Raw genomic sequence first — 12,154 nt, 5'->3', positions numbered from 1 at the left:
TTCAACCAGGTACTTTACAAGAAGTTCTGACCAGAAGCTGGGCATAGACTAAGTGACTTCTTGAAACGTTATGCAGTTATCAAGTATTAGTCTATGAAAAGCTATGGAATGGATGGTTACTTTCAGCATCTTCTAGGTTCACACATAAAAATTATTGAACAAAATCTAAAAACAAGGAGAAAGAGAAAAAATATCTATTTTAAGGTCTTGGTAAGTTTCTGATACCTACCCTGGATTTGGAGTTACCGATTCCCATTTCTAGATCCTTCTGTAGCCTTCTCCTTCTGCATTTAGAAAAGTTAATGATTCGCATGATGAAATAAACAAATGATTTTGGACTAGGAACTAGACTGAAAGGTGGAGGTAATGTTTTCCCATCATCAAAATAAGACAACCAAAGTTTTGAACGGGCAAACTTCCACTCTACGTCACTGTCATCCTAAATCACAAAAAGAGAAAAGATGTAACTATTTTAAATTAAAAATTAAATATTCCAGAAACTGATAACATAGGTTATTACAATGTATCTAAATTTGTTTTTGAAATAGGTGATTCTAGTAAAACACATTAAGTTTCATAGTAAAACACATTATATATAACAAACAAAAAAAAGAACTTAATACTTTACCCTTTTAGTATTTTTTATGTTCTACTTAAAACTATTCTTAGGTGTTTAATTAATGCTATAACTAGTACTCAAATAGTATTTTATACTTTGTGTTTCTGTGTGAGTGCAAACTGTTGAAATCTTTACTTAATATATGCTAAATTGATCTTCTGTATATAAAGAGAATTGAAAATGAATCTTGATGTGAATGGAAGGGGAGAGGGAGTGGGAGAGGGGAGTGTTGTGGGTGGGAGGGAAGTTATGGGGGGGGAAGCTATTGTAATCCATAAGCTGTACTTTGGAAATTTATGTTCATTAAATAAAAGTTAAAAAAAAAAAGAAATAGGTGATTCTGTACCCACTGAAATTTAACCAGATTTTCCTGTCCCCCGACCAAAAACAAAGCAAAAAGACAAGAAAAATTCAGGGCCAAGAAAGGATGAAGAGGTTTATTCCCCTCTCATCCCCAACTCCGACAATTCTGTATATTCAGTTATGGTTCCACACTCCACCCACCCTCCCTCCTCCCAGGACCCATCCAAGTCAGGCTGCAGATACAGTGTAGGACACTTCAAGGGCAAAGGAAAGAAAGATGAATGGCTTTTTGAAGTTTATGTGTCTGCCACGTGTCCTCAAATTGTCACATGAATCCCTCAGTAGCCTGGAGCTGTCCCATATCTCCTTCCATTCTTAGTGTAGCCGTGTGGTTATGGGCATGGCCATCCTAAACAATAGGAGAAATTGGGGGTGGGGGGGTGGTCTCCAAGTGGTGGAAGCTGGCTCACTCAGGTCACACAGCCCAGACCACCATTACCACCCCTAGCAGCCTTCAGAGTACCGGAGTTCTCATGCGTGGAGGAACTAACTTGTGCTTTGAGAGCACTGAGTTTCTAAAACACTCATACAGATTGGATGGAGTTAACAAACAGCAATGCACTAAGAAGGCATCGCACACTAAACTGGAGGAGATAAAATATATACACAGTGATGAAGAATAGCATCAAACTAAGCCCACAAAACCAAAAGGAAAGTGATTGCTAGAACACTAAAAATTCTAACTTGTTAAAGAACATTCTCAGTGTGTGCCAGGTATCTAGAGATTCTTTCACCGGGAAGAATGGTGGGCGCTAACCTAGGAGAGAATAATTTCCCAGTGGCCCATACTTCTAGCTAATAAGTTCAAAACTTCTGAACACACCCTGGAGGAAGGCAGAGTGGTGGCAAATTCATGAGACCTCTGCTATGTTGCTAGAAGACACTGGAAAGTGTGTGACTGCTGCAGGTGGAAAACACGGGCAGGGTCCAAGCTGCTTAGAGTGGAGCCCATTTGTTACGTGGGCCAGAGCTCTGCCACAGGGCACCGAGGTAGACACGGCATGCGATCAGAATGGGTTGTCAAGGAGACAGGCTTACCTCAATTTCTTGATAGGAGCTATTAATCATAGCAATTAGCATGTTGAGTAAAACAACCACCATAGTTACATTGTATATTCCATAAAGAACATATCCGATATTCTCTATGAATTTGTGATCGTATTTGAGCACAACAGAAGTCACTTCAGACAACCCAAATATTGACCAAAACAACGTCTTAAAACTTTCTTCCACACTGTTGAAAAAATAAGGTACGCAGTAAGTCATTAAAAAGTCACAAGTAAAAGCAAGTTAGAATCTGATATTATACAGATATAAAATGCCATCACAGTAAACTCTAAAGGTAGAATTATCTTGTTATGATATTTAACAGAAGTTAATTCTCCCAGGTTTTCAGGAACTGGTGATGAAATGGGACCAATGCCCAGCTTTTCTGATGTTATCATCAAGTGAAAATTTTCTGAACTCGGCAGGAGAAAGCTGAAGTCATGTCACAATACTCATTCCTTTCATCTAAGATGCAAGTATGTGGTTTGATTTTTGTAGGTGGCTTACAAACTGAAATCTGGCTCTCTGGAGTAGATTAGGGTTGGAATTAAAGTTATATATTCACTTTAAAGAAGTATGTATTTCTTGTAGTACATATTTCTTGTAGCACCAGTTGCAGTGAAATTATTTGTAAATAGAATGAAAACAATGTAGAGAGCCATCAGTAGGAAGCAGCTAGATAATTCTGGTACATCCATACTATAGGATGCTATGCAACCATTGAGGGCGGAGACAGGGGGTGTGGATGAAACAGACCAGTCTTCAGGAGTTTTTATAAAATGAAATACAAGATTAAGTAAAAATATAAGATATAGTATGCACGAAATATTCTACCACTTCAACAAAAAAGGGGTACACAAATCCTTACATTCTGTTTATGTAAAAAAAAATGCCCCTGAGAGTACACAAAAAAAGCCATTTTCTCTGGGGACAGATGAGAACTAAGAGACTGGGGACCATGTGTAGGGAGGGGCACAGGCTCTGTGCTGTAGCTACCTCTCTATTGGAATTTTTGGTCACAAGAATAGATAGTCATCCCTTGGTCAGTCACCCCTGGCTGACCCTGGACTTCTAAGACTCCCACAGATACCAAAATACACAGTGCTCAAGTCCCTTGCGTAACATAGCACAAAATTTGCATACAAAGTATGCACATCCTCTTGCATACTTTGAGTCATCTCTAGGTTACTTATAATACTTAATACAACGCAATTGCTATGCATTATTATTTTTGGGGGAATAATGACAAGAAAAAAGTTGATACATACCCAATACAGATGCAATTTTTTTTTACCCAATATTTTTGATCCACAGTTGGCTGAATAGCAAATGTGAATACAGACACTGAGGGTCAGTTATGTTATCTACTTAAAATAACTCTGAGCTTAATTGGTACTGAAAAGCAGACAACAGAATGGAAGATTGCTATCATTTCCCCTTGATTTATGTAGTCTACTTATTACTCCACCTTAATAATCAAGCACTTGGGCCCTCACCAGACTTTTGTCCCTTAAATAATTTTTGGCACCATGTATTTACTAAATTTTGTCATACAACTGAGTTGTCATCACTGATCTGTGCCTGACTGAACAGTCCCTAAACTAAACAGTTATACACGTAGCATTTTATGAAGGGTTCAAAAATAACTCCTTTATCTAGAAAAAGATGTATGGAAAAGACTGTTTTTGACTTCTCATCATAGATTCCAAACAACAAAATTCTTTAGATTTATTGGTTTAAGTACTAGTTTACTTATTCATTCATCCATTCAACACATATTTATAGAGTATCTGGTATGTTCTAGAAACATTGCCAGACCCCGGGAGAAGAGAATTGAATAGAAAAGTTTCCATTCCTATCATTACTATTATGGAACATCTAATTGTATGATGTAATACTCGCAGCATAGATGCTGATGGGAGACTATGAAAAATTACAACCTCCTGGTTCCTGTCATTTATTTAACCCTGTCACAAAACTTCTGCTCCTTCCCCTTGTTCGTCTACAGATCGTCCTGCCCCTAACCTCTGTTCACACCTACATGGAGTGGCTGTGTAGGGAAGGGGATAGGAGAACAGAAGAGACACTGGCAGTTCTGAGCCCCACTGTGGGCCCAAGGCTTTATATAACTTGCCTTACATAATCCTCACGATGACCTTATTTAAACCTTGTTGTGCTTATTTTAAAAATAAGGAAACCGACACGGAGAAATGTTCAGTAACTTAACCAAAGGCCTGAACTGGAAAACCGTGCAGATTGAATTCAAATCCAGGTTTGCCTGCTTTCTGGACCTATGTTCTTTCTACTACATCAGGTTGCCACATCCCCAGTTAAAACGGTGAAGAAACCATAATGGTTAACACGAGTTATAGAGTTAAAGGAGGAAAGGCAGGGGTGGCAGAGTGTTCAGGATGTCTGTCTTTTTCCACCTGGGTTCAAACAGATTTTTTTTTTTTCGCAACAATAAAGAGAGTTTCAGGTCTCTTTTACTTCTAAGACTTGTTCTATATTAAGTATTTAAAAAATTCACTTCAGAACAATTTAGGTGCCAGCCAAGGCTTGATATGCTGCTTGAGTCTTATTGAATGTGTCACTTGTTTCCAGTTGTGGCATTACAGGCGACAAGGGGAGAGTAACCAAGGGATGCTTTACAACACCCACACCTGGAAGGACTGAGGGAGGGCCCCATCGTCAGGACAACCAAACATCACTGGGTGAGGAAGGACCTCACAGTCTGCACATCTCCAGGCTGAGGACCCGGGAAGGGACAACCATGTACGGAGTCTAACTGGAGAATACTTTGTGGAGGAGGTGAGCCTTCAGTGCAGAAACCACCATGACCAGATGGAGGAAATGTTATCACCTTTCTAGGGGACTGCGAAACAGTTAACTATATGCAGTACTGTATTCTGCATCCTGTACTGGTGAGTGAATACCTGGAAATAAAAGCCGATGTTTCCTTTTAGAAATAGTAGTACTGGTTACAAAATGATGAAACTGCATTTAATGTTATATACACGATAAGATTTAGAAATCTGCATTCCCATTCTCTTAAAGTAGCCCGTCTGATCTGATTTTTCCAAATTCTGATCCATTTTGAGGGCAAACTCTAAGCAGAATGAGATGGGCCTTCAGGGTAACACAGTCACACAGAAGCACTGTTTCTAGTGAGTTCTTTCTGCTCTTAAAAAATCTATATTACAATCATTGACATTTTTCATCTAAACTTATTAGAATTTCTCTTCATCACACCTTTTTAATAAGATATTTTACTTACGTGGTAAAAGCAGGATTTACTTTAGCCCCAAGGTAGTAAGAATAAAGTATGAACATGCCAATCATAAAAGCCAGAAACACCATAATAAAGAGGACCATGAACTTAAATATGTCCTTCACAGTCCTTCCGAGAGAGATCTGTAAGGGACCAAAGCTCTCATTTGCAGGGAGGATGTATGCGATCCGAGAGAAGCTGAGCACAACAGCTATGGCATAAAGGCCTTCAGAAATGATCTGAGGGTCAGAAGGGAGCCATTTATCTCTAGCTAGAAAAGAGAGAGAAAAAGATTAAAAATGGAACCTTCTATTCATTGCCAACTATGCAAAGTAAATAGCTTAAATAGGATCTGTCTTGTAGGTAGCTGGTTATTATCAATCGACATTACTCTAGATTTAATGAACTGTCCAAACATTATTTTTCATGTTCAACCAGAAACGTAAATCTTGTATTACTCTCAATGAAGGAAACCCTGCTTCACAGGTACCAAGCTGACTCCATGTTGAGCAGAAACAGAATAAAATACAAAAGATAAGATAGAGGTTAAAACACTTCATTAAACACAGGCCATATCCAGGATGACAAAGAGCTGACTGGACTGATTTATTCTCTCACTTATTAGATTTATCCACCAATTATTTTGTCATCCTACAGGCACAGCTTCAGTAGAACTTCTCTTCCACATCATGTAGGGAAATTCGTTCATCAAATAGTTTATGCAAGTAAAATGTCAAATGATGAGGAGTGAAAATGTAACTGATCACAGCAGTGCTGACCATGTGATATCTGAGTACCATAATTTGTTCCTGGAAGATGGAAAATGCCACTTAATTATAAAAATTTTGGACATTAATTCTGAACAAGCAACCCTAACAACCTTTTTAAGGTCACTTACAAAGTGTGCAGCAGACCCATTTCTCTGGCAGACCAGTGAAATGGTAGGTGGTTAACTTTGAACAAACCGGTCATTCCTGAAAGAATGGATGTATTATAGATATTTGCAACAACAACAAAAATGAACATTTACTGCATGTCTAAGATGTGTCGGACACTACTTCCAATGACACTATGGAGTCTGTGTGTTATTATCGTCTTTTTGGAGATGTTGAATCCAAGACTCAGGAAAGTTAAAACTTGATCCAAACTTCACATCTAGGAAGCAGGGATACCTGAACTCATATATTCCCCACTAGAAAACAGTCACTCAATGCACATGAATAAATTCAAATTTATATAATATATCACTATACATATATATCACAATCTAAGAGATACATCACAACCTAAGCTAACTTTTCATTGCAAATGCTGATCATTTTCTCATTCAGATGAATCTCCTGGTATATACAAACCTTTGCTTGCTGACAAGAAGAGGTAATGTGCTTAAATTTCAGAATGTACAAAACTTACATCTTATATTTTGGAGCGGAAGCCAAGTCTTATACTAGAATGTCAGCATGCCGTGTATACTCATCATAAGCCCTAATTACAATTACAGGGATTCTTCACAACCAGACACCTTTCAACTCTGTGCCTTAGTATTCTAACCTGTAAAATAAGGCTTAGAGAATAATTTCTGATGTCTTTTCCAGATTTAAGATTTTACAGGCCGGCACCATGGCTCACTAGGCTAATCCTCCACCTTGCGGTGCCGGCACACCGGGTTCTAGTCCCAGTCGGGGCGCCGGATTCTGTTCCGGTTGCCCCTCTTCCAGGCCAGCTCTCTGCTGTGGCCAGGGAGTGCAGTGGAGGATGGCCCAAGTGCTTGGGCCCTGCACCCCATGGGAGACCAGGAGAAGCACCTGGCTCCTGCCATCGGATCAGCGCCGTGCGCCGGCCGCAGCGCACCGGCAGCGGCAGCCATTGGAGGGTGAACCAACGGCAAAAGGAAGAACTTTCTCTCTGTCTCTCTCTCTCACTGTCCACTCTGCTTGTAAAAAAAAAAAATTTACAACTATGTGAACATTTCTAATTGCAAGTTCTCAATTTGTCCTCAAGGAAAGGGAAATTGATAATACTTAACACTGGTTTGTTCTGGGCACACTGCCTCCATTCACACTGATGTCAGTCATGTCTCCCTGCCCTTCATGATCTGGAAGAGTTTGGTATGAACCTCATTGCATGCCATGTGAAAAGCACAACATTCTCCCCAGTGCTTCTGTTCTCTAAAGCTCACATTCTCAAGGTCATTTTAGTGCCTACTTCCTGTCTCTATTGAATTAATGTTCACTTAGCCTGCAGAGCAGGTTAGGACCTTCATTATCTTTTCTCTTCAAACCCTCACTCTTAGGGACTCACCTTCACATTAAGCAGTTTATCAAGCTATTTTTTCTCCCTAATTAAGACAGTCTCCTGCCCTAAGAGTAATTATGTTGTTAGTCTTAAAGATAATTTTCTCCAAATTTGCACTTTTTATAGACACAAAAACTAAGGCACACAGAAGCAAATTACCTTGAAAAAAGGTACATATCATAGTTTAGATATGAGCCACTTTGGTAGAGCTCTGAAGCTCATTCTCTATCTACTGTTCATAAGCATTCAACACTACTTTCACACTAAACACACAACAATCCCACCTTACCTGCAGGTACACTTTCCACAGTCAGCCATGATCTGAAAATATTAAATGGAAAATTCCAGAAGTAAACAATTCCTACATTTTAAACTATGTGCTATTCTGGGTTGTGTGATGAAATCCCATGCCTTAGAACTCCATCCTTCCTGGGGTGTGAATCATGCCTTTCTCCAGTATAACCACACTGTCTGTATATGCTACCCTCCTGTTAGTTACTTGGTATCTTGGTTATCAGAACAATGCTGCAGTATCACAGTGCCTGTGTTCAAGTAACCCTTATTTTATTTAATAATGGCTAATGGCTCCAAAGCACAAGAGCAGTGATGCTAGGGCTGACATAGTGATGCACTCAGTTAAGGTACTGCCTGCAATGTTGGCATCCCATATGGGCACTGGCTTGAGTCCTAGCTGCTCCACTTTTTTTTTTTTTTTAAGATTTATTTATTTGAAAGTCAGTTACACAGAGAGGCAGAGAGAGAGAGAGGTCCTCCATCCAATGGTTCACTCCCCAATTGGCTGCAATGGCCAGACCTGTGCCGATCTGAAACCAGGAACCAGGAGCCTCTTCCGGGTTTCTCACGTAGGTGCAGGGGCCCAAGGACTTGGACCATCCTCTACTGCCCTCCCAGGCCATAGCAGAGAGCTGGATCGGAAGAGGAGCAGCCGGGACTAGAACTGGCACCCATATGGGATGCCGGCGCTTCAGGCCAGGGTGTTAACTCCTTGCGCCGCAGCGGGGCCAGCGCTCCACTTTTGATCCAGCTCCCTGTTTATGTGCCTGGGAAAGCAGCAGAAGATGGCCTCAGTGTTTGGGCCCCTGAACCCATGTGGGAGACCTGGATGAAGCTCCTAGCTTCTGGCTTTTGTCCTGGCCCAACCCTGGCCACTGTGGTCATTTTGGAAGTGGACTAATGGGTGGAAGATATCTCTCTTCATCTCTGTCTCTTCCTCTTTTGCTCTGTAACTCTACCTTTAAAATAGTGCAGTGGAGGATGGCCCAAGTCCTTGGGCCCTGAACCCGCATGGGAGACCAGGAGAGGCACCTGGCTCCTGGCTTCGGATCAGCGCGGTGTGCCTGCTGCAGCACGCCGGCCGCAGCGGCCATTGGGGGTGAACAAACGGAAAAAAGGAAGACCTTTCTCCCTGTCTCTCTCTCTCACTGTCCACTCTGCCTGTCCAAAAAAAAAAAAAAAAAAAAAAAAAAGGAAAAGAAAATAGTAGTGATGCTGGCACTTTTATTACTGTACACTGCTATACTTAATTTATTATTGGTTAGGACTATTAATTTCTTACTATACCTAATTTAAACATTAAACTTCATCATAGGTGTGTATGCCTAGGAAACAACATAGTACATTCAGTTTGGTACCATCCACAGTTTCAGGCATCCGCTGGTGGTCTTGGATCCTATCCTCTGCAGTAGGGAGAGACTACATTGATCTTAACTGCATTTCCTCCAAAAACATGGCACCAAGACCCTTCCAGAAACATAAGCAAACCCTGCAGCCAGCAACTTACCATAGGTGAAATACTGTATCTCTGGCGGGAGGGTAACTTCACTGAGGTCGCTCTCCTGGACGTAGCTGTCCACATACTGCTGTGCTTTTGTCGCCTGAAGGAAAGCTAGAAACCTGGCCGTGAATGCAGCAATGAAAATGGAGAGCATCCCAAAGTCGAGCACGTTCCACAACTGCAAAATGTACTCCCTCGGTCCTTCCAGCCACAGCTCTTTGCACTCAGACCACATCATCCCTGTTGCGACACACACCGAGGGTGCTGGTGAGACCTCACAGCCCAGACTGAGATGCTTTTACTTAGCCCACCATCAGGACACGTCTATAAAATGCCCCACAGGGCTGTACTAGACACTGGCTGACTGTGGGGTCATGGAGGCATAGGCAGTTAAATGGAAGACGACAGGGTGAAAAGAGAGAGACAAGGAGGACAAAAAGAAGATAGAGAGAAAGAGGAGAAATGGAAGAAGCTCCCACTGGGGGAATGATTCACCCACTAAATTAAAATTAGGAGAAACCCACTTAGGGGACTAGAAACCTCATTCATTGGGGTGCAGGGGGTGAGGTGTGTTGGGGGCAGGAGAGAAGGAAGGAATTAAGCAAGGAAGGCTCTTCAGGTCAAAGGATTTTTTTCCCCATAAGACTTTTAGAGCCGGCGCCGCGGCTCAATAGGCTAATCCTCCGCCTTGCGGCGCTGGCACACCGGGTTCTAGTCTCGATCGGGGCGCCAGATTCTGTCCCGGTTGCCCCTCTTCCAGGCCAGCTCTCTGTTATGGCCCCGGGGGTGCAGTGGAGGATGGCCCAAGTGCTTGGGCCCTGCACCCCATGGGAGACCAGGAGAAGCACCTGACTCCTGCCTTCAGATCAGCGTGGTGCGCTGGCTGCGGTGGCCATTGGAGGGTGAACCAACGGCAAAGGAAGACCTTTCTCTCTGCCTTTCTCTCTGTCTCTCTCTCTCTCTGTCCACTCTGCCTGTCCAAAAAAAAAAAAAAAAAAAAAAAAAAAAAAAAGACTTTCAGAGCAGAGGAGATTAGGTGTCCTCCCAAAATCACAAAGGTTAATTATCAGGCGCTGGTAATTCTTAGAGATACATGCTGCCAAGTGACACCCTGACTGTATAGTAAGAACCGCTTCCTACTCATCTGGAAGCACTCCCATCATTTGCTGCCCTCTCTCCTCATTTCCTCTTCCTGTGGGGAGGTGAGGCACATCATTCGGGAAAGAGGAAACCTTTAACTAGGAGGTTCTGGAGCATTAGGAAGAAACTGGAAACAGAAAATGCCATTCTGGGGGCCAGCGCTGTGATGTGGTAGGCTAAGCCTCCACCTGTGGCACCGGCATCCCATACGGGAGCCCGTTCAAGTCCCAGCTGCTCCACTTCCAATCCAGTTCTCTGCTAATAGCCTGGGAAAGCGGTGGAAAATGGCCCAAGTGCTTGGGCCCTTGCATCTACATGGGAGACCTGGAGGAAGCTCCTGGCTCTCTGCTTTGGATTAGCCCAGCTCTGGCTATTGCAGCCATTTGGGGAGTAAAGCAGTGGATGGACTCTCTCTCTCTCTCTCTCTCTCTCTCTCTGAGTCTCTCACTCTCCCTGTCTGTAACTCGCCTCTCAAATAACAATAAATAAATCTTTTTTAAAAAAGTGTCTGCATTCCTTGGTTGCTCTTTGGGATGAGAACCTCAGTACCTTCCAGAGGTCTGGAGAAAAATGGAAAAAAAAGGAAATGCAATTCTGGAAAAAGAGGAGAAAACACTCCAGTTTAACAAACTGTCCTGCCTGTATGGTGGAATTTTTTTTAAAGAAATGGTCTAAAATAAAATTTGTAATATAATTGCTTGACCTAGGTTGAAACCACAGGAGTAAAAGAAGAGGAGAGCTAATGCATAGATTGCAGAAATGAACACAGGCCAGGAAACACATTGGATGAAACAATCAGAAAATGATATTGGATTAGTAACCAAAAGACAAACGAGTTCCACTTCCACTTATGAGGATGCAGCAAAAAATAAGTTTTGTTTTTCTCACATTGACTTAAAATGCTTACTTTAACACAGCTATTCAAGAGAGGTTATTGTGAGGTGAAGTAACATGGAAATGGAACTCTGGAACCTCCCCCCACCCTCCACACATACACACACACACAAAAAACAACTCTCCAAAAATCTCTGAAAACAAAGCAAGATAAGAGTTCTTCATGTACCGGTTAACAGCCACTAGGTTATTTCACAAGCATTTCAATTAAATCATCTATCATCAAAGAGAGTCACATTTAAAAACTTACATTTTGTTCAGTCACTGAAATTTAGGTTCGTGTTACTCATAAAAGTTGTATTTAGTGTTAAGAGATACCATTTAGCATTATCTAGCTATCAAATTATTAGCTTTGCTTACTGAAACAAAATCAATTTGGTCATATCTTCCAGTAGTGATGTTGTCACCATATAAGGTGTAACAATACTTTTCACAGACAATATGATCATTTATATAATTATTTCTGGTCACTTAGAAGAGCGAGCTTACCAAGAACCCAGACCATAATGAGCATTTCAGTCCATGTGAACTGGGTGGTTTTTACCCGGAAGATCTGTTTGGGGTAGTCAATGACGGTGATATTTGGCAGCGTGGTGATGCCTTCAAACCTGTCTGAGGCATTGAACACAAGCAGGCCCAGGAAGATGATGAAAGAAGCAGCATGTGCCACAAACTTCATAAAAGGGCTTCGCAGAATTTTCCCCAGCTATAATGAGACAAAGAAAGAAAG

General features: G+C 41.7%; 1 protein-coding gene across 5 annotated transcripts in view; it reads right to left on the bottom strand.

Moving 5' to 3' along the window:
* Nucleotides 1-12,154, bottom strand: part of TRPC3 (transient receptor potential cation channel subfamily C member 3) — a 90,801-nt gene that overhangs the window by 26,083 nt on the left and 52,564 nt on the right. For all 5 annotated transcript variants that reach the window (XM_051819838.2, XM_051819839.2, XM_017347554.3 and 2 more), the window contains 5 exons: nt 11,914-12,130; nt 9,397-9,630; nt 5,307-5,571; nt 2,021-2,216; nt 230-439 (listed from right to left, as the gene is read on the bottom strand). In XM_051819838.2, coding sequence (XP_051675798.1) covers nt 230-439; nt 2,021-2,216; nt 5,307-5,571; nt 9,397-9,630; nt 11,914-12,130 — 1,122 coding nt within the window. The remainder of the gene's footprint in view (nt 1-229; nt 440-2,020; nt 2,217-5,306; nt 5,572-9,396; nt 9,631-11,913; nt 12,131-12,154) is intronic.

Source organism: Oryctolagus cuniculus, chromosome 8, assembly GCF_964237555.1.
Source record: "Oryctolagus cuniculus chromosome 8, mOryCun1.1, whole genome shotgun sequence".
In the NCBI taxonomy this organism is placed as follows: domain Eukaryota; kingdom Metazoa; phylum Chordata; class Mammalia; order Lagomorpha; family Leporidae; genus Oryctolagus; species Oryctolagus cuniculus.
Note: the sequence above shows the minus strand (reverse complement) of the source record. Positions and strands in the feature narration are given on the sequence as shown.